Genomic DNA, 27,004 nt, shown 5'->3' with positions numbered 1-27,004 from the left:
AACCCCAGATCTCACTCCTGCAACTGGGGGTGTTAGAAATATAGATCTAGATCTGAAATTTGCAAACTGCTTCCTGTCCATCTGAAAGGCCAACCAAAGCCAAAACCAAACCCTTAGATTTTAGGAAAGTTTGAAACCCAGGTCTCCAAATGTGGCTCATCTCCACTTAAAAATATAAAACATACACTGGCACCAGGTCCTGAACGGATGTAAATTCTGGTCCTATGGAAGTCAATGGGAGTTTTGCCATTTACTTCAGTGGAGCCAGGCTTTCATCCAGTGTCTTCTGTGGACCTGTGTTGATTGCATCTGCTGAGGATATGAACCAGCTTAATTCCCTCCTTGATTTTTCGACAGTGTCTGTCAAATGGAGATGGGCCAGAACTGGAATATTTTTAGCGTAATTCCTCTTTTTCCTTTCCCTCACCTCCCATGAACATCGGTGGTTCGGGTAGATTGGAACCCAGATCCAAACCATTATAGAGATGTATGTCACTGAAACCTTCTGACCCGAACCCTGCATGTTTTACACATGTGAGCCGTTTCATTGAAGTCTCTAGAACTATTCCTGTGAATAAAGTGAGCAGGATTTGGCTCTTTAGTTGATTTTGATGGTTTGGGGGTAGTGGAACCTAGAGCCTGACTTTTGCTTTGGTAAATTGACTACTGAGATTTTACCAAAGCCAAACCTGATTTCCTTGGCCCAGGCTAAGGTTTCTATCTAGCAAAGTATTTGAACTCATGCGTCCTCCCATTGACTTCAGTGGGACTACTCATTGGCTTAATGTTACTCACGTGCTTAAGTGCTATGCTAGATCAGGGCCTGAGAATCAAAATAGCGCTTGTGTAGCAGGAAGTGCTGGAACGTTTGATGACTTGTTCATTTGTGTCTTTTTAAGGGTCCACGTGGTGAAAGAGGTCCGAGGGGCAGCACTGGAAAGCCTGGCCCTAAGGTAGGTTTTAGGAGCCTTTGAGTGTAATTGAAAATATCATTGTGTTTTAAGAAATAGCTGTGTGTAAAATTCCTGGTCCCGTACTATCCATATTCCTTTCCTCCTGAGAAAATGTTCCACTATGAAAGGCTGGAGTAACTAACAATCATTACCCAACCAAATGTCTCCCGGTTAGAGACTATGAGACAGGAATCCTGGGTTCTATTCCCAGCTCTGCCACCGACCCAAAAATGTGACCTTGGGCAAGTCATGTAAACTGCCTTCATTTCTCCATCTGTAAATGGGATAATAATTCTCACCTGCCTCACAGGGTTATAGGAAGACTTAATTAATTTGTGTTATTAACTCATGTTGAAATCATTTGAGAGAAGGCTAAATAGAAGTGCTATGTAGTATTATTACTTAATGCTTCTTTACATAATAAGCAGAATTTGTCAGCTAGTCATGTCCGTTATTTCCTGATAAAAGTTCTTAAAAAAACAACAAACCAGCATCCTTATTTCGCAGTCTTGAGGTGGGCATAACACTCCTTAACAACAAAATCAGGCTTCAGAGTGTTAGTCCGGACCCCAGACTTCAGCTGGTCTTAAACGCTTTGACTCCTTACCCGACACACGACTGTAAAATGGGTGTAAGGTATCTTGATAGTTACGGACTCCTGAAAATGTGGTGGGGGAAGAGTGTGTGCCTTTCGTGCATGAACTCAATTCCTTCATGAGCTTTTATTCCCCCACGGTGAGATTCACCCCCGTGCTGAGGACCAGCCCAAATCCCACTTAAGCCTTTCTGTGAGGACTTAAGTAGAACTTCAGATGATGCATAGACCTTTTACTGGCCTCTCTACAAAGGAGCAAATTTCACCGTAGGGTAACAGGAACCGATTCAGATGACCACAACTGTATAATTCTTTAAACAAAACAGTGCTGTTTATGAAGATTGATGGTCTCCGATTGGCTGGCGCATGCAATAGGCATTGTTCTCTAAGCCAACCAGGAGTCGGAGGGTCAATTACACCGTGGGCAAGCCACTCTGCTGTGCCAGAATCCGCTAGATAAACTGATTAAGTCAATATCAATCACTCGGCATAATGGAAATAAAGCCTTTGTAATGAAACATTGTCGCAGCAGCACTGGCTGCTTTAAAAATAAACGTCTCGGCTTTGTGTCAACATTAATTTTTGATAAGTACCTCGGCTTTGCCGCAGCATTTATCTCACAGAATGAGACTATTATCTGGTAGAAATCTCCTAAGCCCACTGACATTATCTATTCTATATTTGTATTCAGAAATGCGAGGGTTCGGAGGGGGCCAGCCGGGGGGAGGTGAATCAGTCTGTTGCTCATTTGTCATAGGCCATTGTTTCCAATACAGTATTATTAATAAAGAGGTGGGGAGGATCAGGGACAGAAGCTGAGTGATGGCCCCATTTCGCCTGGTGCCATTTAGGAGCTTTGTGTGAAGTGGCTGAAATGATTGTTAATACCGTGTTTTATTTATTCTTAAAAGGGCAACTCTGGTGGTGATGGGCCCCCTGGTCCTCCTGGCGAAAGGGTAAGATAATCCAGATGTAGCTACAGCGGAAACAATTGAAATGGCTGTTCCTTGAGCAAAGAAGAAAAAGCATGCCTAGAACAGGCCATCTTTAACCACAAAATTGACCTTGAGTCCTGCCAGTACCTACCTGAAACTGGGATCTGTGGACAGCTCACCAAAAGTCATTCAAAAATGTGAAATTCTGGTTAAAAATAAGGGATGAAATTCACCCCTGTGCAGGCAGCCAGCACAAAGCCTAGGAACCACTTAAATCCCATTTATCCCTCCAATAGAGGGCTGAAGTGAGACTTCAGTGGTGTATAGTCAGGGTGCCGGACTCTGTAGGGATGAAGGTCACCCATTGTGAAAAGGAAGAGGGAAGAAGAGCTATCCACAGTCGTCCATTAACCAAACTGAGCTCTAGTTCTGTGGAGACATGGCACCTCTAGAATTCCTGTGTCCCTTTTCCAGGGGCAAAACAAAATTGCATTCATCTTTCTCACATAAAACGATGTCTATATTCTTTAGTTACATACCCCCACATTTGACATTGTGTGTGAGTGGGCAGGGAGGGAATTGTTGATGTCCAAAAAAAAAAGGCAAGAGCCAAACTGAAACCTGTAAACATGCTGAATTACTGGAGCTTAGAAAATATCTGTACTCCCCAGTTAAACTGTTGCAGAGGGAAATGGCCCTAAAGTCATCAGACCAATTTGTTTTAGTAAGTCTTTTCATAACGTATTTGAGCTACAGAGTTTGGTACCTGCTCCCTTCCACGTCAATCCTGGTGGGAAAAGATCTCATTGCAGAAATGGGGGGAGGGGATCAATAGGCCTAAAGACCCACATATCATTTACAACCTCTTTTCCAGTTAGACCAAAGGCTTTGGTACTTTTGCCCAGAGATATTTATTCATTCATGCACTCCCGTTAAGGGATAAGTTTACTCAGTTACTGCATGCATGTTACTGATGTTTCTTTGGTTGCAGGGCTAGTGCTACATGTCTCTTGTCAATTTGCTTTCCAAACTCCTGAACTAGTTCACAGTAAAATGTGTGTTACGTCTAATGCACTTTTACTGGATTGTTTTGCATCCCAGGGACCGCCAGGACCTCAAGGACCAACTGGATTTCCTGGACCAAAAGGCCCCCCTGTAAGTAACACCACTTCCAGAATGAGCAAAGAAATATGCTGGGCGTTTTCCATCCAGCTGCTATCACCTTCACCAATTCAGTCTTAGCTTCTTCACTGACCAGTGGTTACATACCCAACGAAAGGCATTTGCGAGGCACCCGTGTTAATAGCACAACAGCTTGGGATTTTAACTAACCAAACAAGATGCTGCTAGTAATATACAATCCACTCCCTAAGGACTCAATAATGTTTAAAAACCATCAGCCCTCTCTTTGCATCACCTTTACTCCTTCAACAGCGATGTGCCCAGAGAAGCTCTTTTGGGGGTTGATTTCCTTGCCTCTGGTGGAGTCAGGATTATTCTCCACCTTTTGATCGAAAGGAAGACTCTCCATTGGTTTCATCATCTTTGGAGGGTCTGTGAAAAAGGGCCAGCTTTTGCAAGGCTCTGAATGAGCCCAAATCCCATTGAAATAAATGGGAGTTGAGGATACTCAGCATTTTGGAGGATTGGGTCCAAACACATGAGCAGATCTGATTCCATCCGGCGGAGAGCGTTGGTACTGCTATACACACACCAACCACTATGGTACAATTTAGCAGGGTACTATTGGAAACCTGTTCAAATTCCTTGTGGTTCTTTTTTTCTTCTTTAGGGTCCACCAGGGAAGGATGGATTGCCCGGTCACCCCGGACAGAGAGGTGAAACTGTAAGTAGCTGGAAACCTTGGGTAGATCATTAGTCCTGAGTCTGTCTCGCTGGTTGGTTCATCTAAACCCTTCTGTGTAGCTGAGGAGATGTTGCCACATGTTTTATTCCAACGGTTTGTGTTTCTTCAACTACACGGGAAGGTCTATGGGAATCAACACCTTTTTGAGCAGGACAGATCAGTCTAATGATGATTTGCAGGAAGGCCACCCATTCTGCTTCTTTCTCTCTCTTTCTCCCTCCCCTCCCCCCGTCACCCTATGTCATGCATAGAGAAGACACCAGCAAACAGATACATTGAGAGCAATCCTTCAGCTCTTACACTTCTATAACTTGCACTTAAATCAATGGAAAATTTGCATGTGTAAGAGCTGCAGGATCAGGTAAGTGAGTATTGACTTCTGATTAGGACATTTCAACTTCCACTCTAAAGTGGTAAAAATTTGCTGAGGTCATCTTTGTATCAACAGAATAACACAAGTAAGAAATTATCATATTGTTGGCACGTGCTTTTATAGTATAGGAAAATGGAGAAAAAGATGCAAAGTCAGACCAGTTGGTTTCCATGCAGTCCCAATGGTCATACTCCCTCTGTAGCTCCAATGATCTACACTTCTGATCTAGCCTTTGCCACTTAAGAGGGGAAAGAGAGTCTATTTCTTTGGACAGCTCTTTGCTGGACTTTTATGGAAACTGTCCATGTTCTCTCTCTTTCTCTCATTACTTCCCAAATTTTAAAATGTCTGTGCTCTGATTACATTGTAAAGCTATTCGAGGTCTGTGATATCACATGTTTTAATTTGAATAGGATTCATCCTTTTCATCAGAGGAAAATATTTAACACTACAGTTGATTAGCTCAATGGTCAGTTTTCTCAGCACGTCTATCTGTTCTTCCACCTAGAACGCTGAGAATAAATTCTACTTTTCCTCCTTAGTGCATCACACTACCAGCATGAAGAACTATTGCACAGCAATAGGGAATTCCAGTGCAGTTTTGGTGTATGCATCTCTGGAGGAAGGCTAGTCATGGCCAAAATTATTGGCTGTTTTGTTTGCTCATTTTAATCAGGAAGGTGAAATCCTGGCATCATTGAAGTCAATGGGAATTTGGGAACTCAGTAAGAAGTCTGTTTTCTGTACATGCCCGTGTATGCAGCACACTCACATCTACCAGCTTTAGCAGACTAGTAAGAATGGCATCCCCACTGATGCTGCCCTTTATCTAAAGCAACTCAAGGGGACCAGGCAAAGTTTTGCCCAAGCCTTCAAGATAACCATATGCTAAATGTGGCTGTGACTCAAGGAGTGGCTCCTGGCTGTCTAGTTACCCTGTTGTGTATTCTCTCTCTTTATATGCATACCGCTTTATCAATTTTAAAGGATTTTATTGTGCAGATGTAAGCATTGTTTCTCACCAAAGGAGAATGATGAGGCATGAAGAAGGTATGACAATATGGCTCTGTTTTCTTTGTCCTTTGGGAAAGTTTGCATAAAGGATGTTCTGCAGCAAAAATGTATATTCTTCCAATGTAAATTTTTGGATGCAGTAATTCATAACTTTCTGTTTTGCCTCTTTTGGGTGCCTTTTTTCAGCTGGTGATGATCCAACTCATTTGCTACTGTTATAATTATGCTTCAATCAACATTGCATGCTGCATGCTAGCAGATAGATGGCCGTGTGTTTGGTATTTCATTTACGGGAGAAATAAAACCTCTCTACTGAGCTCTGCATTTTTCTTCACTGCCCTTCCTGGCAGATAAGCTTTAAAAAGGCTTTGCATATTATGCATTTTCCCCCTGACTTATCACAGAAAAGTTGAATTAATTTGCCTGGCATTTGGATAAGCACATCAATGCAAATACTGTGACGTGCAACGCTATACATTTATGTACAGTCGTTAAGAGTGGCTTTGTAGTGACAAACATGGTACTTTAGATCAGTAAAGCTATATTCTCAGATTAATGTAAAGGTGAACTGAAAGGTTTTGCCCTGCTGAGGTTGGAAGGTGGCATTTAGTTTCTCTGACATCATCAATAATTCCAGGAGGGACACCTGAATTCAAGTACGCTGCAGTCTTTATTCTGCTTGCATCTGATGTCATCAGCTGTTGTAGAAAAAACCAACAGAGCATCACACTCCACGCTTGGCATGTAAATGAAGGAACAATTGGCTTTCAACTAACTTGTTCAAAACCTTATTTATCTGTAGTTTTCTTCATCTTATTCTGCTGATGATTTGCCTATACTAGGCAATTGCTTTGAGAAAAAAAATTTCAATTCACCTTTGACTGGCACAAGCCCCTCAGGTTTAATGTTTGTTGTATACTCTGCTAGGGGATCAAACATACAAGTCACACAAGGGCCAGTCTGCAGAAGTAACCTCCAATGTTGTGCCTTTAGTTGTACAAGCACAAATTCTTGCAGGCCCATTTTTATAACTCATACACCAGCTCTTGCTGCCATTCAATATATACTGTACACTAAACTGGCAAGCACAGTGCTTGAAATCACGGTGCTTGAATTCTCACTATTAATGCACTTTTTTTTTTTTTTTTTTAATGGAGATATCCCATCTCCTAGAACTGGAAGGGACCTTGAAAGGTCATTGAGTCCAGCCCCCTGCCTTCACTAGCAGGACCAAGTACTGATTTTGCCCCAGATCCCTAAGTGGCCCCCTCAAGGATTGAACTCACAACCCTGGGTTTAGCAGGCCAATGCTCAAACCACTGAGCTATCCCTCCCCCCACTTGACCAAATCTATATTATTAAACTAATTCAGATAACTTTTTTTCATTGTTGGTCTGTTTCCTTATGCCGTTATGAGAAAGGGATGGGAAGTAGGAGGAGATGAACAGAAAAACAGATGAAATAATGGTTCCAAACTGGTAGCTGGGCTGGAGCACTCTATACCTGCATGCAAGAGATCCCAGTTAGGGTCCATAGTCCACTTCCCTTTCAGTCCTGCATGCATTAGGGATGCTGAAGCATCTTTGGATACTTGGTCATGATGTCAGGTTTATAATTTGAGGTGTATAAAATGGGGAGAATCATAGGGATCCTTGTTCAAGTTTCAGGCAGGGACTTGGAGAAAACCCTTCTTCTTACTCAAAAAAAAAATGTAGAGATGGCTGAAATATTTTGCATTTTCCAAAATTTGGTGATTTTTATTTTTTGTGGAAAATGCTCACCATTTCCCCATAACTGCACCACACATTCTGTGATCTGCAAGCATCTAGAGTTGTGCTCAGTAGCTTTCTAGCATGTCAGAGTAGTGTTGGTTTTAAACATATTTATCCATCTTCTGTGGCAGACGGAAGCTCCATCTAAGATCCTTAAAAATAATGTTGATTAATCACAAATGCAGGCTACAGAATAAATGTCAGTTGTGCATCCTCTGAAGAATTACCGAGGTACCTTGTGACCTAAGAAATCTCAGAAACAGTCTTGATGGCTACAGTACATTTACTGTAGTTGCTCCTTAAATAACAACTTAAATCATTTGTTCCTAGTGTGAATAACTCGCGTTGAGGTCAGTGGAGTTATTTGTATCATATACTCGGTCCTGTGTCAATAGAAGTTACTTGCATGCACATGCAACACGTGACATTGTGGATTAGGAGTTTTTTAAAGCATGCTTCAGAGCTGAGCTGTATTAATTTTGCTGAACAAGGGCCTTCAAAATTTGTGAATTTGGTACTGCTCACCTGTAGAGCCCACAAGAGAGTAAGTGTCCAAGAATACCTCTGCATCTATGAAAGGAGAGAAGAATGTTTTTGCGGTTTTTCAAGGGACTGCATTATACAGCTTCAACTGGAAGCTGCCAAGATTTCCATATATAATTTCAGAAAGACACAAAGAGAAATGTGTTTATGGTTTGTTTGCAACAAATGTTGATTAAAAAATGTAAATAGCATTTGGAAACTCAAACACCACATCCTTGTGCTACTCCATTAGAACCAGGAAGTGAAACTGACTGTATGCGGAAAGTGAAAGGCAGCAGTCCAGTCTCAAAGCTGGGACTGAGTGAAGCACAAAACAGAAACCAACAGCATAAGAAATAGGAATAAAGGGAATTAGATTTTTAAAATTCCTTCAACTTTAATAATCTCACGTGTTATTGCTAAGACCGATAAAGATTTCTTTTTTAATATCTCCGCCAGGTTCACAGATTCTGGGAAAAGTGTTTTACAAATATATATGTCAGGCCAGATCCTCAGATGGGGTAAATCAGCGTAGTGCCATTGAAATAATAAAGCTCTGCTGATTTCTGCCCACAGAGGATTTGCCCTGTATATTATAAACAACTAGTTCCTTTACTGAGTGTTTCCCCTAGGAATCACAGCCATAGCTGAAAGGGTTTGATAATCTCTTTTTCTTGTTTTGCCCCTATGAATAAATAGAAAGATATTTCCCATCTCCTGTTTGATTTCCTCCTTTTATTGTCTTTGGGGATTTCCATTCTTTTATAGTAAGTTTTATCAGAGCATGCTGAGCTTGATACGCTCAAGTAGCATGCTGAGATTCTTGTATTACGATGTCTTGTGGCTAATCATGATTCATTTTTCTTTTTAAAACAGGGTTTCCAAGGCAAGACAGGTCCTCCAGGCCCTCCAGGTGTTGTTGGCCCGCAGGTAAGAAATGAATGCAGCATTCACAGCAGTCCTGCCTTGCTCACACCTGTTGACAAACCACATCAGACTATAGACACTCTTGTAATAGGACGATGAATAGAACATACAGACCAGAGGCTGGGATTTTCAAAGTGGGGCTACGGAACAGCGATAAGTATTTGGCATCTTTATGTTCCTGGTCAGAGATGGTAGTGAACACCCAAACCTCTCTTTTTTTCATTGTGTGTTAAATTTAACTCTGAAGTTTTCACTCACCAGCCCAATCTGTCAAGGCATTAGATATCTCTCAGGATAGAGCTTTTAGGAGAAACTTCCCTCGAAGTCCTGGGAAGTCATCATGCTCCCATTCTGCTCAGTAAAGATTTGCATCTGTATAACCGAGAGTAAAAGTCCCGGCTCTGATTTTCCTAATGCTGGTGTAAAATAGGTAATGCCTCTGAAATTAGTGGAATTACACTGGTTTAAAAATTGGTGTAAGATCACAATCAGGCCCAAAATTTGGCCCATTTGGCGTCCTGCCTCCGGTTATAATAGACCATATTGTAAGATGTTAAGTAACCAAAGCTATAAAAGCAATATTGAATGGCTACACAAAATATGGCCACACTGGTACATTTCATGGCAATGCAACATTTCTGTTAAATGTCATCATAAGGAAATGCATCACTATTTAATGTATTCTTAAAACACTGCCGGAGTCTACAAAACCCTTTCAGCCCCAGTGAAGTCAGTGTGGCTACCTACTTGAATAAGTGTGTGCTGGATCAGTCTCTATAATATCATTTTTATTGCTAAGGTTTTAGAATGAATGGGGACTGATTATATACAAATTCTCCTTGCTTTGATTACATGGGAAGGTGTTCGCTGTTTAATTACATAGTAATTAACATGTCCGCTCAGATTAATGGCAAAGTTCAATATTAAAGGGCAAATATATGATCATTTCCATCTTTTAAAACATAAATTTGATTGCGTGGCAATTGCATTTGGATCTACTAAGTATAATTAGTGTAATATGCAGGACTGTGGCATCACTGTTTATTATTCAACCTACAATAAGTGTCACCCTGCAATTTATCAATACACACAGAATTCCCTTACAATTACATGGTAAAATTCAAAGTAAATATATGATTCTATGTGAATCATATGTTATCAAATACCATAATTAAAAGATTAATTACCACCAAGTAACATTTTTCTTCATATCAGAATCTATCTTACGACAGAAATTCCAGGATAATTCCTGTGTTGTGTTCTATTCTATATCGGTTGTTATACCATGCTCATCACCATTAGTCCCCATGTATACTACTGAGGCGATCAATAATTATCTCATGTAGTCATAAAGTTAATCAATTATTTATGCCCAGTACAAGAAAGACATGGCAGGTTATAGTGCACTTTGGAAACTTTCCAATAAAACCTTAAGCATAATAATAATGTTGCACATTTATACAGCTACTTTCATTCTGAAGGATCCTACCCCACCTAACAAACCGATATACAAACTGTATAGAGATGCAGTTTTATCCTACACTGGAATGAAGTCCCTTCCGAAGTAAAATTGAGTGTCTTATTAACAGTGCACGGTGACACTGTTAGGACAATGAAGTGAAGAAAACATTGTATCCAGTTGAAACTTCAAGGGGAATTTAGATAGAAAGAACGAAATTGCCTTTTTTGGATAACAATGCAAAACAAGTATGTAACTGAAAATAAGACAAATGGTAGCTGTCCATTGTGGTCAATAAAAATACTACAACTGAGCAAAACCAAGTAGGAGCTATATGAGCCTTCCTGAGGTTTCATTTCTAATGTGGGTGCTTGATAATAAGACATTGATGTGGTGTGGCCCCTCTGACCTAGCTTAGGTGATCTCTAAGAGGAATGCTCCATGCATTTGGTATGATGGGTTTCAGTTTTGGGTGATAAAAGTGGCCTGAATGAATATGGTGACCTTTCAGTGCACTTGTTGTTTCAGTGTTATAGGCCCAGGTAATGGAAATGCTGCCTTAGTGAATTAAAAGTGGCAGCTGTGGTGGGAGAACAAAAGACACACACTAGTAACGACAAAGTTCATCTGATTGTGTTTATTGAAGAACTCCAAGGAAATTAGCTTTCCATTTACATTGCCTTCCCGAAGAGTGCACTAGCCTCCCCCTAAAACGTCGCTAGCAGAAGAAAAAGAGTCTGAAATGGGATCCACATTTTTTACAGAGATAAGCCGTGCTTGGGCACCAGCATCTGCAGCTTTTCAGTCATCAGTGAGGGTTGCCAGATTTAACTAGGGCCGTCCTAAGAGTCACTGGAGTTGCTGGAGACTGGCCTCACTCGCAGTGCCAGCGAGCTTGACAGGATGCTCAGTCCTAGCACCTCTGGGGGTGGGTATTAGCAGGTAGGCAGGAAAGGGCTGCCCATTAAAGAGGATGGATGGGTACAGCTGTGAATGGCATTCACTGATCTACAGACTTTTCTCATTCTTTGTCTCTCTAGTATTGAACTCTTCCCTCAGTATCTCTTGGTCTTTTCTTAGGGTCCTACTGGAGAGACGGGTCCAATGGGTGAGCGTGGGCATCCAGGTCCACCGGGTCCACCAGGTGAGCAGGGTCTACCTGGCCTGGCTGGAAAGGAAGGAACCAAGGTACATTGTTGGTACATTTGATCTGACTTCATATTCATTCAGAGCTCAGGTATGCATTGGAGCATGATGTTCAGGCAACAGGGATGAAGGAGAGGACCAGTTCTGGTTAGAATCAGGCTCATTCTGTCTGAGTAATGACTGACCCCTGGGGGTCTGACTGGATAACACTGAGAGGTTAATTTTCAGAAGTACTGGCTTCTTTTTTTCAGGTATGATTTGTATCTGCCATTGTGCTGGGGATGCACGTCTAAATGCATACACCTCTAGCAACCTGGCTGCGGGTGCAGACTAGGTCCTGAGAGCTGAACTGACTGAGATTTGCATTACAATGCTCTTTGGCATGAGCGGATCTGAGAACCTCCCCCTTTGTGAGCAAACCATATAGGGTTGCATTTCTATTTGTATGAAGTTGGGATGGGCCCAAGCCAGAAACCCCAAACTGTACCACCTGTCCCCCACCTCCAAACTTTTGAGTGGCTGGACATGAACCTGGATCAGAATTGCACTGTGAACACCTCTCTTGAGAACGAGCTAAACCAGAACTAGGGACCTGAACATGCCCTGAACTTTAGGAGCACAGACCTTCAGAATACAGATCCCACATCCAAACCTGGATCTGAACTCTGCAGCTCCATCCCTATCAGTGGCTTCTGGAGACAGTTACTAGGTGCTTCAGCTATTCATGTTTAACAAGAGGCCAATGTGACACGCTGCTGATCAGTTGATCCTGTAGTCAGGGGGAATGTAGATAGATCCTAGGCTGGACAGATGAAGAGATCAGCTTCAGAACAGAAGCTTAGTGTTTCAAATCCTCACAAGAGTGTGTATATCATTACACCCTGGCCAAAGGAGCCAGGCTCTTACTGATTCCAAAGATTCTAAACTATTAACCTTTCCCGTCACAGGGTGACCCGGGTCCTGCCGGCCTTCCAGGAAAAGACGGCCCTCCTGGCTTACGAGGCTTCCCTGGTGAAAGAGGTCTCCCTGGCCCAGTTGTAAGTAAAAGCTCCTCTTGTCCTTCCCACTGGAGTGATGCAATACATAGTGTTATGTGATGCAATATACAGTACATCATATTTTCCAATGAATGATACTGTTTCTTCTCTCTTTTTGGTTGCAGGGAGCTCTTGGGCTGAAAGGCAGTGAAGGTCCCCCTGGTCCACCAGGCCCAGCAGTAAGTATTGGCTCTTTGTCATTTATTGGCACTACCTAATACATTACAGGCCTAATAAGTAACTACTGAGGCCTAATCACTGTTCACAAGCAGTTACCCATTGTCCCTTTTGGTGTTAACTAATCAGTATTTGAGTATCACTTTATTTTACGAGACACATGTATAACAGTTCGGTCACTGTCCTATAACTCTGTTGACCATACATGGTGTGCTGAGGGGATGAGATGGCTCAGGGCATTGGCAACCTGGAGAATGAGCCTTTAGTTCTTCTTCGAGTGCTTGCTCATGTCCATTCCACATTAGGTGTGTGTGCTCGTCACATGCACCAGTGCTGGAAGTTTTTCCCTCAGCAGTATCCGTAGGGGAGCGGCTCTGGCACCCTCTGGAGTGGCGCCCGCATAGCACGGTATAAGAGGCGCTGCCAACTCCCCCCACCCTCAGTTCCTTCTTGCCACCAGTGACGGTGCATGGAACGTTCGCTGCTCTTACTAGCATTGCTTAGGCTTCGTTCGTACGAACTAGAGTTCTTGTAAAGTTAGTGTACATAGCGACAAACAGTCCTGTGGCATCTTATAGACTAACAGACGTATTGGAGCATAAGCTTTCTCCAATACGTCTGTTAGTCTATAAGGTGCCACCGGACTCTTTGTCGCTTTTTACAGATCCAGACTAACACAGTTACCCCTCTGATATTTAGTGTACATAGTTAGTAGTTGAGGTAGATAGCCCTTAGCAGTAGTTAGAGTTTTGTTAGTCCCGTCGAGGACCTAGCCGGGGGACGGGGCATGCCTCATTCCCCAGGCTTTAAGCCCTGTGATCGCTGCGAATGGCCCATGCCCATGAGCGATCTGCATAATAGCTGTCTCAGGTGCCTCAGTGAAGGGCACATAAGTGATAAGTGTCGAATCTGCAAGTCCTTTAAACCTAGGACCAAGAAAGAGCGTGAGATCAGACTCAAAGCGCTCCTGATGGAGTCTGGCTCACTCTGGCAAAGATCCGACTCGGCACCCAGCACCATGCGTAGTGCACCATACCATGCCAGCATAGTGCCCCGCTGGCGACAAGCCGGCACCGATCCCCATCCACGGCCCCAGCCAAGAAATCGAAGAAGGCCAGTAGGGGACATCCCTGCAAGGGGAAGGACAGGGCTGGGGGCAAGCAAAGACCTGCGCCAGGCGGCTCATCTCCCCCGTCAGGAAGTCGGGCCTCGGCTCATGTCGAGCGATGCAGCCCACCCCGTTCCTTGCCTGGAAGCCTGGACACAGAGGCGGGCCTTCATCAGCATTGCCAGTGTAGACTAGCCCTCAGTCACCAGCTTGAAGCCCACCCAGGTTTTTGCCCACTGAAAGCTGTCCCAGCTGAGATTCCCTGTTCAGAGCAGCCCTTACAGAAGAGAATATTCATCATTAAACCCTGATTGCTCTGCTACATTAGCAGTAAAGTGGCTTGTGCACTCGTTCCAAGCTCTGATCATGTTTACCCAGCAACTGAGCTCCAGTGCCATCCAGAGAAGAACCCAGCCATTCCAGTGATTTTAATTCAAATAAAAATAGGCAGGATCCCTCGGGCATATAGTGCAGGATTATTGCATGGCAGTCACACCATCACACTCTCTCTTTTACCTGCTGACTTTTGCACTTAATACATGTTCTACGTCCTAATGTTTTAATTTTTCTCCCTCTGTTATTTTTAATACATGTGATGCCTAATGACTGTTCCATTCTCCTCCCCCGCCAACAGGGTTCTCCTGGTGAGAGAGGTCCAGCTGGGTCAGCTGGCCCAATTGGTTTACCAGGAAGACCTGGACCCCAAGGACCTGCAGGACCTGCTGGTGAAAAGGGTGCCCCAGTAAGTATTGTATCCAAGTTAGAGTGGGTGAAATATGCCTCTCTGTGTGTGTGTGTGTGTGTTTGTGCTTATGCGCCCCTGTGGAAACTCCATGGCAGACACAGTTGGGGCTAATTCTCTGATTCTAGGTTTTTCACGTCGTCTATGAGCCACTTATCCCCTCTCCTAAAACCCCAGGCACGGTTAGCTTTCCTGAAGGCAGCAAACATGTTTCAATCCACGGCAGTTATAGAAAAGAAAACCGAACCGACCTATTCAACTGCTTCCCAGCTCTGTACCAAGGAGGGATTTCTCTAAAGTTGTATTCTGGGAGCCTTAGTAAGTGCTAACTGGTTCTTCTGATATTTTCTCCAAACTGGTGCAAGCAGGAGGGTAGGCCTGTGTATAGTAAATCCTGGATGACTCAGTGCTAGATGAAAGTCAAGTTGTTTTCTTTTGTCCGCAGCCTTGCCAGCTTTTCAAATCGAAATCCTGCTGTGTGGGTGTTGGCAGATTTTGCCATTGTAAGCCCAGGCACTGGAACTGCCACTGTCAGTGCTGTGCGTAAGAATAAACAAGTGAGGCAAGCACAGGCAAAAGAGAAAGGCAGACACATTCCCCTCAGAGCAAGTTGCTTTAAGGAACCATCTTTAACGATTCTTTTCATTCGACTGGAGATGTAGGTCTCTGTTGAAGTCGATGGGAGTTTTGTCATTGACTTCTAGGAGAACAAAGCTATGCCAGCGGAGACTGCTTTTGAAAATCTCACCTGTACTGTAGTGGAAGTATTGTCTGTCTCTCCACTTCTCTTAACCATGTTAGACTGATGCTACAGGTGAGCCCTGCAGTGGGAATGTGATCTTGCAACGCCTTGTTGAATGTCTGTTCTACAGAACGTGTGTATGGTCCAAAGGTCAGAAGTGGCTTCAGGCAGAGAGAGAGGGTGTGTGGACTCTATTCTCAAAACAGGTGGTGGAGGTTGAAATGACAGGGCATAACGCTTCTTGGTGAAAAGCACTCTTAGGATGGGCGCCTGGGCAGTTCATTTCACCCTCAGCATTAGACATGAGAACCAAACCACGGCATCTTTAATGTAGATGTTTTCTTCTCTTCCTTTTTCCTTGGGTCTTTGTATTTCCTTCTCTTTTAAGACATACAAAAAAAATCTTCTATTAGAATCTGAACCCGAAGAAGGAGGAAAATAATTGTTGCAATCTACAAAATAGTACAGCACTGATGGTGTTCTGTTTGGATAAATACAGACCTGAATGTGTGCTAATGTACCTTAAACAAAAATGTATATAACTGAATAAGTCACCTTACAATTGTGGTGGTGTAGGTAGAACATAAGAATGGTAATACTGGGTCAGACCAATGGTGCATCTAGCCCAGTATCCTGTCTCCCGACAGTGGCCAATGCCAGGTGCCCCAGAGGGAATGAACAGAACAGGTAATCATCAAGTGATCCATCCCCTGTCGTCCAGTCCCAAGTTCTGGCAATCAGGATAGGGACACCTAGAGCATGGGTTCCATCCCTGACTATCTTGGCTAATAGCCATTGATGGGCCTAGCCATCATGAACATATCTAGGTAGGCAATGAAAGTAGCAACAACTGGTTTTGTTATGAAAAGAGTGGCCAAGAATGGTCTAAAAATCCTAAGCCCTACTGTCTTGTAGCCCGGATCTTCCTCCTTCCATCTGTCTTATACATTTAGTGGTCATCTTCAAATAGCTTATGGTGCCATGAGAGCCATAGCCTGCAGACTGTTGAGCTGCCCAGAATGTATCTCCATACGGGGGCTGAGGGTTTGGATGCCTGCAGCAGTGAGCTGATGCTGCTTGGTGCTAACACTTCACCAAGCTAAACAGTGCTTGGACAACTGTCTGCTACTTCCATACAACATGTTCATCTCAAAACTATGCTAAAGCTAGTCCAGAAGAACCAACTGGGATTATCATTCTTATCGTTGAAAGGACAATGCCTCCTTGTGCGATAGGGACTACTAAAATCCATTTCTGGAAGGAATCACTATCCTCTTCCAGATATCCCAGCAATAGTTCTTTCACTGTCCCTGCCTGGAAAGCTTAGTCCATATGTATGTGAACCAGGATCCCAAATCCAGTTGAGGTCTTTGGGTGCTGCTGTATTATAAATATATGAAATCATAGTAATGGTGGGTTGTTTAAAACAGTCCACTTTGATGTCAAATGTTGAGTTATGATTCAAAAATTGCACTTTTTCTATGGAGTGAGGAGGGGAAAATGCTCAGGAATAGATATTTACTTAGATCCTACAGTGTTGGGCCTCAGTGTAAGAATCTACCTGATAGGTGGGTGGGAAAGTAGATACATAGACCGAGACCTGAAGTGGACTCTGGCTGTGCTCCTGCAATATATTACTTTGTGCATCCACAGGCCAGAGAAAACCAGCAGCTCTTTCATTCTGCAGGAATATCTCGTATCATTCCATGTGAGAACTGGAGAGTGTGGAGTTCATTATTTAAAAGCGTAGCTCTGTGTGTCTCCTTTGGAAGAAGGCTATTTGCCTAGCTCATGCCATGCCTAAGCTGCCGTGTGGATGTATATCACTGACTGTTTGCTTTTGAATCATGCTCATCACAGCCAGCCTCACGTCCAGGGAAACGGCCAAATGCTGGCCTCAGAGATTTCAGACGGAAGTAGGACATTTGTGTTGATTTATTTGTGTTATTAAAGATGATTTTTTTCCCCACTGATTCCTGCATTTGATGGTTTATTGAAAGCTTTAGCAGCTAGTCCTGAGGCAAGAATTTCCTCTTGAAACAGCTTTATGAACATCTATGCTGCAAAGTATATGTATAACGTGTTATTGGAGAGATGAATATGCAATTTATCTGGCATCTAGTCATTTACAGCGGGGTTCAGACACAATTAAATGTTGTGCTAGGGAAGTGAACATCAACTCTTCAGCTCATATAAACAAAAGCGAATTCAATTGATGACTCTGTCTGAAGGATACAAAAAAGTAAATATTTAAGCAGGAAGCCAGCAGTGGTTGCCTTATTCACTGAAAGTATTTTTCAGTAGTTCATAAAACACAGGAAAGAATAGGTCAATGCCTCTGGTACTGAAGAAAGAAGGAATTCTATCTATTCCATATACAGAACTAGCATTTACTCTTCATTAATTAGAGTAGGAATTGGTATCAATAAGATCTGGCTCTTGGAAATGACAAATGGTTGAATAAGTTTTGTTCATCACTCAGAGAAAGAGACAGGATAGAAGAGTCAAGATAAAATGTTATGATACCATAAAAGTAGCAAAATCTTTGTATTCACAGTCAGATACACTTTTTCCTTTCTTTATCTTTTGAGATGGAAATTATGACTGGCTTATGACAGTGAGCCTTATCGACCTATAAAATGTCTGCCAGATACTGGTTCTATTATATACATGCAAACACAAGTAAAGGTTATTGCCTGATGATAAGCAGTGAAGTTAATGGGATTGTATGTTTGAATCAGAGGATGGAAGAGAGCATTGTTTAACATGCCTGTTCACGGTACCTCCAGGGTGAGAAAGGTCCGCAAGGCCCAGCCGGTCGTGATGGTATTCAAGGTCCAGTCGGACTCCCAGGCCCAGCAGGTCCTGTTGGCCCCCCAGGAGAAGACGGGGATAAGGTGAGAAAAATCTTCTCTTAAGTACACTTCTACTCCAAGAAGCACTTATGCAAAATGGCCCCTTCCCATTTGGAAGACCTGTTCCTTCTGTGTATTCGGAGCCAGATCTGCTCCATTTAGTGACATAATTACATTTTTACTGCTTTTTACGTCCCGTTAGCCCTGCAGAGTCAGTAGAGCTGAGACAGAATTGGCTGGATTCTATTCCTCATCAACAAAACTATGAATTAAGTTCCAGTCAGCTACCCTCCTGTGAGCCTATTCTATTTGGCATTGCTCCAGTTTGCTATCTTTTCCAAAATTAATTACATTTCCCCAACACCTACAATAAGCCCCTTTGGACAGCAGGATATTCAGAGATGGTTAGCACGTAAATATGCCTCTCGCTTTCCCTTTTTCCACCAACAAGGTTAGCATAATGATACCTTTGGTATCTATCAGCAGGTGAGAAAAGATTTCAAAAAAGGTTTCAAAAAACAGATTGCACCCCTGGGGGCGCGATCCTGCCTCCCTTCCCATAACTCCCCAAGGAAGTTCTATGGGAGTTGCCTTCTCCGGGATCAGGCCGCAGACATGCTAGAATGTAGGGGGAAATGTCATTGGACTATGTTGATACACAAGTAGTCACTGAGCTCTGGACAGATTTGTACACATTTGTGTCCAACAGGGCGAGATTGGAGAACCAGGCCAGAAAGGAAGCAAGGGTGACAAAGGCGAACAGGTAAGCTGGAACTTTGTTATATAAAAAGATGAGCCTTTTTGTATTTCACAGTCCCTTTTGTCCTCCACGTGGGTGTGGGGTCCTAGACAATGTCTTTGGCAGCAGCTAGTCTGGTGGGACCTCTGCAAGATGGTTATTTTCCATTATTTGATGGAAATATAAAACTAAGTATTTAATTATAATTTCCTCTGTATTTACCTTTTTTTTTACACATATTGTAATGTGAAAAGGAAAAAGTAAAGGTTAAAAGGTAGAGCGTATAAAACTAATTTGACCCATATTAATGTATGAAACAGAGACTTGGCCAGCTACAAGAAAGGAAATCAGTATGCTCTCCGCTATGGAAATGAAGATGTTGAGGTGGTCAAATGATTGGACACTCCATGACAGGAAATGTAATGAGGTTGTAATGGGCCTAAAGTTGAGGGAGGACAGGCTACATTGCTATGGGCATGTCCAGCAGAGATCTAAGAGCTTGCATTGATTGGGGATGAAAGATGACAAAGGGGGAGATGAAAGCTCCTACGTGGACAGGATATCAGTGAACCTCAGAGAGACCTATCTGTACGACAGCTTGGTATATGATCACGTGTTATGGAATAAGGCTATAAATGTCACCAACCCCAAATAAGGGAGTGGCAAGAAAGAAGAAGATTGGAATGTAAAAAGAAAAATACAATGGAGGGTCTTCCAGTGAAATAAATTTAAATGGTCCTCGTATAATGCCCCCTTATTTTAACATTGCAGAAACAGCCCCATCATTACTACAGCAGGAGTAGCCCCTATAGTTGAAGTGGCATATTCATTTGGACCCCTCTTTTCAGTTGTTCATAGGCACATATATACTGGGGGGAAGAGATAAGACTATGAGAGCAACCTGAGCTTTGACATTTACTGTCCCTTGAGCATTTACCTGTGCTACCTTAATCTTCTATTCATATAGTGTTCTGAGGTAGTGTTATAACTATTGGCCACATATTATATTACACAGTAATACATAACTTTGTTCCTCACTTTCCAGAAAGATTTCTGTCCCCTAATTGTTTTGCACTATATAGTAAAAGTAATGTTAGGGTGAGGAGTCTGATGGCACCTTAAAGACTAACAGATTTATTTGGGCATAAGCTTTAGTGGGTAGAAAACCCCACTTCTTCATATGCATCAGAAGAAGTGGGGGTTTTTACCCACAAAAGCTTATGCCCAAATAAATCTGTTAGTCTTTAAGGTGCCACCAGACTCGTTTTTGTGGATACAGACTAACATGGCTACCCCCTGATACTTGGCACTATGTTAGGGTGTGATTCTGTTCACACTCATCCTAGATTGCAGTGGTGTGATTCCATAGACATTAAACTAATTGACACTGGTGCATGTGAGAGCCCAATTAGACCCTTTCTCTTTTATTTGTTTTCAACACTTTAGAATTTTGGCGAGTTCATTCTTAGATTGTGCACAATGTATGCTCCATACTTGATGATTACAGGAGTTTTTTAGTCCGTATTGCTAACTGTCCCATTGAACATCTCTTTTCTAAACAGGGTCCACCAGGTCCTACTGGACCACAAGGTCCACTTGGTCAACCAGGTCCAGCTGTGAGTATTATTGCTATTATTAATTATTAATCATTAATTCTTGACCCAGCTTGGTCCCATTGAGAAAAGTGGGAGCTTTGCCATTGACTAATCATAGAATATCAGAGTTGGAAGGGACCTCAGGAGGTCATCTAGTCCAACCCCGTGGTCAAAGCAGGACTAATCCCCAATTTTTGCCCCACATCCTTAAGCGGCTCCCTCAAGGATTGAGCTTGCAACCCTGGGTTTAGCAGGCTAATACTCAAACCACTGAGCTATCCCCCATGAACTGATTCACCAACCAACTTTTCCATACTGTTACTCTCCAACAGCCAGGTTTGCCAATGATTACCTGGGAGGGCACAAAATATGACTCTGGTGGGACTCGAACCCACAACCTTTGAATGACCTCATCTGTCATCAATCTAGAAGTCCAATGCGCTATCCATTGCGCCACAGAGCCTGTTGGATAAACTAAGGCTCCTCCACATCCTAATGGAAGATGAGGATGGGGGCCCAGATATAATAAAATAAATATAAAAACAAATAAATTATTTATAAATAGAATAAGTATTTATAATAAACAATGCTAATCCCTTTCTCCCTAGGGAGCTGATGGGGAGCCAGGTCCAAGAGGACAACAAGGCCTCTTTGGTCAGAAAGGTGATGAAGGTCCCAGAGGTTTCCCTGGTCCCCCAGGCCCAGTGGGCTTGCAGGTAATTTCCAATGACGTGTGATATTTGGGGTTATAAGTCCCTATGTTGCTCTTGTGATGTAACCCACTAAAAATATCCCATATAATCATATTTCCACAGGGTTTGCCTGGACCGCCTGGTGAGAAGGGAGAAACAGGTGATGTTGGACAAATGGTAAGTGAGATCCAATTCCTTAGCAGTTTCATCATTAATATCAGCATCTGTTACAAAAGGTTTATTGTCTCACCAATTACTTATGCCTCTCCTTCCTTGTAGGGCCCACCAGGTCCCCCTGGGCCCAGGGGTCCATCTGGACCACCAGGAGCAGATGGTCCACAAGGTCCTCCGGGTGGAATAGGAAATCCTGGAGCTGTCGGAGAGAAGGTAAAGCATGCTGAGCCAGGCCTGATTCTATTTCCATTGAAATCAGCGGGAAGCTTGCCCTGGACATCAATAGAAACAGGCCTGCGACTTGAGCTGTGGTACTCATGTTGCACATGGGCCTTGTTAACCAGCAAGTTCTCCATTAAGCTACCAGCAACTGTTTAAAATCGAGAGGGGACGTAGAAAGCTCTGTCCATTGGTAATGAATATAGACCAGGTGTTCCAAACCTCTTCTTCAAATCCAGCCCAGCTCAGTAGTGACTGAAAGTTTCGCCATCTGAGGACTGGCCTGATTACAAAACAAATATTGATGGGGGTCTCTCTAGTTCCTAGTGCACAGGTGTCCAAAAACTGCCATCACAATGGGCACTAATTAACACTATTGCTGGTGGTCTCATTGGAGAATCCAAGGATGTAATTGTCATGGAGATTGAAGTGTACTTTCAGAGAACACCGTGCAGCCAGGGTTAAGACATGACATATGACAGGGCAAAAATACAGTCAATGATGGGTCCATACAGGCTGGTTATGAGTATTAATTCTAAAGAACATTTTAACAAGAGCTGGTTGGAAATTTTTGATAAAAAACTCTACAAATGACCAGTTTCCAGGAATTTACTTTCCCATTTACTGACCAGCTCTAATTTTTTCACTGCTGGAAGTGGGTGCCTGCTTTCAGTTGAAGAGGAACTTTCTACACAGCCCACTATGGTGTGCTATCAGTAACAATATATAACCATGTGATTTCCCCCCTTGCCCCGATCTATAGGGTGAACCTGGTGAATCTGGTGAGCCTGGTCTTCCTGGAGAGGGTGGTCCCCCGGTAAGTGGTACATTTTAAAATATACATGTATATCATGGTTTTAACTGAAATTGGACAGGATTAGTGCCTTAGAACAGTTGCAAGGCAGGGTAAACAATATGATGGTCCCTCTCATTACAGTGAGTTTGGCCCCACATGTGTGAATTGCCTTGAAAGCTCAGCAGACCTCCTTTGTTTGCCAAAGCATGTCGTTTTTGTTTTACAATGGACTTCTCGGGCAAGTGGTCAGACTTAGCAGAAATATTAAAAGAATGAGGATCGTGCGTCTGAATGTCGAAGGTTTCCTGTCTCTCTGGAGCCTTTCTGAAACATGTATAAAGGCTAGTGGACAATGGAATTCATTCTCCCCCTCAGTGCTCCCTGAAAGTCTAAGGTTTTTCAGGCCTGTCTTTCCCCAAGCTTTGTCTTGAGGGGTTGGAGATTGAGGTTTCAGTAAAGTGCTGTGTGGAATAATGGTCATTGATGGGTAAGGATGCAGAGACTGAATTCATCCTCCATTTTGGAAGGAAGGGTTGTGGACGGCAGGGGCCAGAACAGACTGTGATTGGCTGCAGCTTACAGCAGGCTGGCCAAAAAGAACAGTTGTGAAATAAAACTTCTCCAGGCCTTAATAAGAACAACACAGGGGCCGTCTAATTATTTGGAGCAGGAGGTATTTATAATAAATAATGTCCAGGTATCCTGAGAGGTATAATTGAACATATAAAACAAATAAAGTAAATACCAGCTTTTTCTCTACCTAATGGAAAATCCTGTTTTCCCTACAGGGTCCTAAAGGAGAAAGAGGTGAAAAGGGAGAAGCAGGCCCCTCCGGTGCTGCTGGTCCTCCTGGCCCTAAAGGTCCACCAGGTGATGATGGACCTAAAGGTAGCCCTGTAAGTAGCCCATCGTATAGGAAAAGTGTTAAACGGAGGGTTCCTTTTTGAAAGCTGTGTTCCAAAGATGCTCGGGAAAGTTGAGATTGCTTAGCAGTCAAATGAACCATACCTTCTAGTGGTGCCCAAGTTCAAACCAATTCCATTGGGATTTTTAAGGATGAATACTCCTAGTTTATAGTATATTCAGTTAATACTAGAATAATCAGTCCTTTTCTCACAGAGGGCCAGCTCAAGATCTATGTCCTGCTCACTTAATTAATCAAAACAAAACCTCCAGCTCCAAACAGTCTCAAAGTTTGGAAAAGTTCTTACGACTTGCCCCATGTTTATAATGGGATAACCCAAACATTGTATATTAACACCCCTGAACTTTTCAAAAGTTTGGATTCCAATCTGAACTTCACAGCTCATCTCCATGTATGATGGCATGGTCCAAAACTCAGGATCCTTTCAGCGTTGGTGATCTGGACTTTGAACATGTCAGAGCTATGTGACTCAAGACTTTGCTGTGTACAGTAGCTCTTTCAGTTGTGTCTGGAATAACAGATACATGTTGCTTTAGAGTTCTCCGGTAACTGTACCGCAGCTGACCTGGGGATATCTTTCTCCTTCCTTTTGCAGGGTCCAGTTGGTTTTCCTGGTGATCCTGGCCCCCCTGGAGAACCTGGCCCGGCTGTAAGTGCCAACCATTCAGAAATGATCTCAGTGAGGCAGTCAGAATGAACTGCTTTCACTCTGGACTGGAGAAAGGCAATTCTTAGTATATAAAACTCATTTTCCTCGTCCTAGGGTCAAGATGGTCCCACAGGTGACAAAGGTGATGATGGTGAACCTGGTCAGACTGTAAGTACATTCTGGTATACAAGGTCTGTTAGGTATTAGGAGTATGGTATTCACCTGCTCCTTGTTCCTAGGTCTAATCTTTGCCCAGATCACTAGAAATGTAGGAATGTAGGGAGAAATTTTCAAAGGGACAAATGGTAGTTACGCACCTAACTCCCATTGACTTCTACTGGGAGCTAAGTACCTCACTTCCATTTGTGCTGTGAAAATCTCTCCCTCTCTTCTAACTCTAACTGTCCAGTGATTTACTGGACCCCAGCAGTGGACTTTATAGCTTGAGTATATTATGTGTTTCCTTTTATTCATTTTAAGATGCCTATTATATTTCAAGTCACCCTTTTGTTCTTACATCATAAGATGGGGTAAAATGAGATATCAGCTTTCTGATTAGCACTCATACCTTATATTGTCTGCCTCTCCTTAATTCTTAATTCTAATGCAAACTAGAATTGGTCAGGTCACATGTAAGATACCTGGTCTGTTTCTTTTACATGTCATATTACAATTATGAGCTGTTTTCTTCCACTTTTAACCTAGGGATCTCCTGGCCCAACTGGAGAACCAGGCCCATCAGGTCCCCCGGGGAAGAGGGTAAGTTAATTTGTTAGAATGTTGTTTCATGTACATTTTAATGAGATTTCTGAAATTAGTATCATTATTATGCTTTAATTCTAACAGACCTTACCCAGTCAGTTCACTCAGTAGAATTCTTAAAGTTCTGATAAGATGGTAAATATCTGCTTTGCATGGCAACATTTGTCACTTCAAATATCAACCTTGCAATATTGTCATATTGATGTATAGAAATATGGGGCCAGAGCCTCCACTGGTGCAAATGAGCAAAAGTCAATGGAGCTGTGCCTATTTAAACCAGCTGGAGTTCTGGCCTGTGTGCAAAATGGTCAGTAAAAGTAATATAGGCTGAAAACAATTGTTAAGGAAATATCTTGATCTGCATTTGCCTGCCTGTTTATGGATTGATCCTGCAAACACCAACGGACAGAGTTCACTGGTCTTGGAGTCCCCAAGACAGTGGAATTTGGCACCAGCTCTCCCAAAAATGTATGCATGTGTGTCTCTTGGGGGGTGCTCACACGTGTGCACCCCCAAAAACTGAATCAGTAACTCAGAATAATTTATTTTCTGAAACTAAGAACAAAATGTGAGAAAATTCACATACTGAAATGCAATAGTTTGTTGGCAGTGTTTAACGATGGTTAGAGGCCAATCCAAAGCCGATGGAAGTTAATGGAAAGATGCCTATTGAATTCTATGGGCTTTAGATCAGGTTATTGGTATCCAAAATAAAATGAGATCAAACATTTGGCTCTCCCAGCCTATTTCAGGATTTCTCTGCCAAATGTTCATCTGAGAAGGGTAGAAGGTTTATTTATAAGGGTGTTAATTTTTAAGACCATTGGCAGATAGCCACCTTGATATTATTTTCCTTCTTGTTTACAGTATCTCTGTAAATACCACCACAGCCATTCCAGACAAACTGTGGTCTAAGATGCTATTGCTTCTGTTTCATGTTCTCACTAGGGTCCTCCTGGTCCAGCAGGTCCTGAAGGAAGACAAGGAGAGAAAGGAGCCAAGGTAAGGGATGAACATATATTGATAAAATCAGGATCTTCAGCTGTGCCCTCTGCAGCCCTCTGTATGCAACACCTCATAAAATCTTGTGTGGGAAGAACAGAATGTCATTTCACTTTGTATTTCAACAAACCATCAAACCTGGAATTTGGGGCCATCAACTTCAAAAGAAGACTTATCTTCTAAGTGCTTGTTTTGCCATTTAACAAATTCCGCTGGATATTTATGGAATTGTAAAGGGCTTTGGAATATGTTTTTGGTATCGAAAGTGTCATTTACTGTTTTGCAAATAGCACCGTGTATACAGGACTCTATAATATCATAAAGCAAACATGATATTCGCAAACAGTGATTATCTCAATAATGATGTTGAGCCAAAATTAGAATAGTGTTGCAAATGGTATTGTAAGTTACATTATTATTATTATTATTTATTATTATTAGTTATGATGCACGTTGTGGTGGCACCCAGGAGCCCTAGTCACACACTATTGTGTTAGGTGCTGTACAAACACCGAACAAAAAGATGGTAGAGCGTACAGTCTAAGCAATACTGCAAGTTGGTCAGTAAACAGGTGGAAATGGAAAAGTACTGCAACTCCAGGATTTGGCTTTCAGTGGGTGCAGTAGAGAGCAGGATGGGGTGTGGCAGGAAGGTATAAAAATAGGGAGTTGCATGCATCACAGTAGGTCTGATCAACTGTAATTAGACTATTTAAAGAGCAATTGAAAACTGAATCACTTTGTCGCTTGCCACCAGGGTGAATCTGGTCTGGAAGGACCTCCTGGGAAGACAGGTCCTGTTGGTCCCCAGGGAGCTCCAGGGAAACCTGGTCCCGATGGCCTTCGAGGAATTCCTGGCCCAGTGGTGAGTATTTAAAAACTGAGGGTAGCCCCAGCAAGCTTTTGAACAGGAATAATGACCAGGCCTTACAAGAAAGCATCTCTCTTAGGGGATGCCTTTCGCCCCAGGCACCATTGTAGCTGGGCCACAGAAGCGAACAGTCTCCAGACTTGAATGCCTGATGTCTGGTGGCTCGGTGATTTTAGTAGAGGGGCCATGGCTCTAGAATTCACTCCCCCAATCCCCAGTGGTCCAATAGAGGCCAAGTCTGCTGACTTTTAAAGCATGATGGAATATCTGTTCTTTTCCATGGCTTTTGGCTGAGTTTTGGGGTGGGAAGGATGGGGTGGGTTGGTATTTATTTTACTTATGGTGAGGACAAGGAA

General features: G+C 42.7%; 1 protein-coding gene and 1 non-coding gene across 3 annotated transcripts in view; one reads left to right on the top strand and one right to left on the bottom strand.

Annotated features, from left to right (window-relative positions):
• The window catches only part of COL5A1 (collagen type V alpha 1 chain), a 241,082-nt gene that overhangs the window by 193,726 nt on the left and 20,352 nt on the right, over positions 1-27,004 (top strand). For both annotated transcript variants that reach the window (XM_065418816.1, XM_065418815.1), the window contains exons 34-55: positions 900-953; positions 2,460-2,504; positions 3,585-3,638; positions 4,276-4,329; positions 8,908-8,961; positions 11,498-11,605; positions 12,511-12,600; positions 12,726-12,779; positions 14,520-14,627; positions 18,159-18,266; positions 18,934-18,987; positions 20,526-20,579; positions 21,167-21,274; positions 21,374-21,427; positions 21,530-21,637; positions 22,407-22,460; positions 23,228-23,335; positions 23,960-24,013; positions 24,128-24,181; positions 24,719-24,772; positions 25,724-25,777; positions 26,535-26,642. In XM_065418816.1, coding sequence (XP_065274888.1) covers positions 900-953; positions 2,460-2,504; positions 3,585-3,638; positions 4,276-4,329; positions 8,908-8,961; positions 11,498-11,605; positions 12,511-12,600; positions 12,726-12,779; positions 14,520-14,627; positions 18,159-18,266; positions 18,934-18,987; positions 20,526-20,579; positions 21,167-21,274; positions 21,374-21,427; positions 21,530-21,637; positions 22,407-22,460; positions 23,228-23,335; positions 23,960-24,013; positions 24,128-24,181; positions 24,719-24,772; positions 25,724-25,777; positions 26,535-26,642 — 1,593 coding nt within the window. The remainder of the gene's footprint in view (positions 1-899; positions 954-2,459; positions 2,505-3,584; positions 3,639-4,275; positions 4,330-8,907; positions 8,962-11,497; positions 11,606-12,510; positions 12,601-12,725; positions 12,780-14,519; positions 14,628-18,158; positions 18,267-18,933; positions 18,988-20,525; positions 20,580-21,166; positions 21,275-21,373; positions 21,428-21,529; positions 21,638-22,406; positions 22,461-23,227; positions 23,336-23,959; positions 24,014-24,127; positions 24,182-24,718; positions 24,773-25,723; positions 25,778-26,534; positions 26,643-27,004) is intronic.
• Positions 20,929-21,021, bottom strand: TRNAR-UCU (transfer RNA arginine (anticodon UCU)). The gene is made up of 2 exons: positions 20,985-21,021; positions 20,929-20,964 (listed from the first exon to the last, which is right to left on the bottom strand). It is a non-coding gene; the product is annotated as a tRNA-Arg (tRNA).

This window comes from Emys orbicularis, chromosome 18, assembly GCF_028017835.1.
Source record: "Emys orbicularis isolate rEmyOrb1 chromosome 18, rEmyOrb1.hap1, whole genome shotgun sequence".
NCBI classification, from domain to species: domain Eukaryota; kingdom Metazoa; phylum Chordata; order Testudines; family Emydidae; genus Emys; species Emys orbicularis.
The sequence above is the reverse complement of the archived record's forward strand: the minus strand, read 5'-3'. Positions and strand labels throughout refer to the sequence as shown.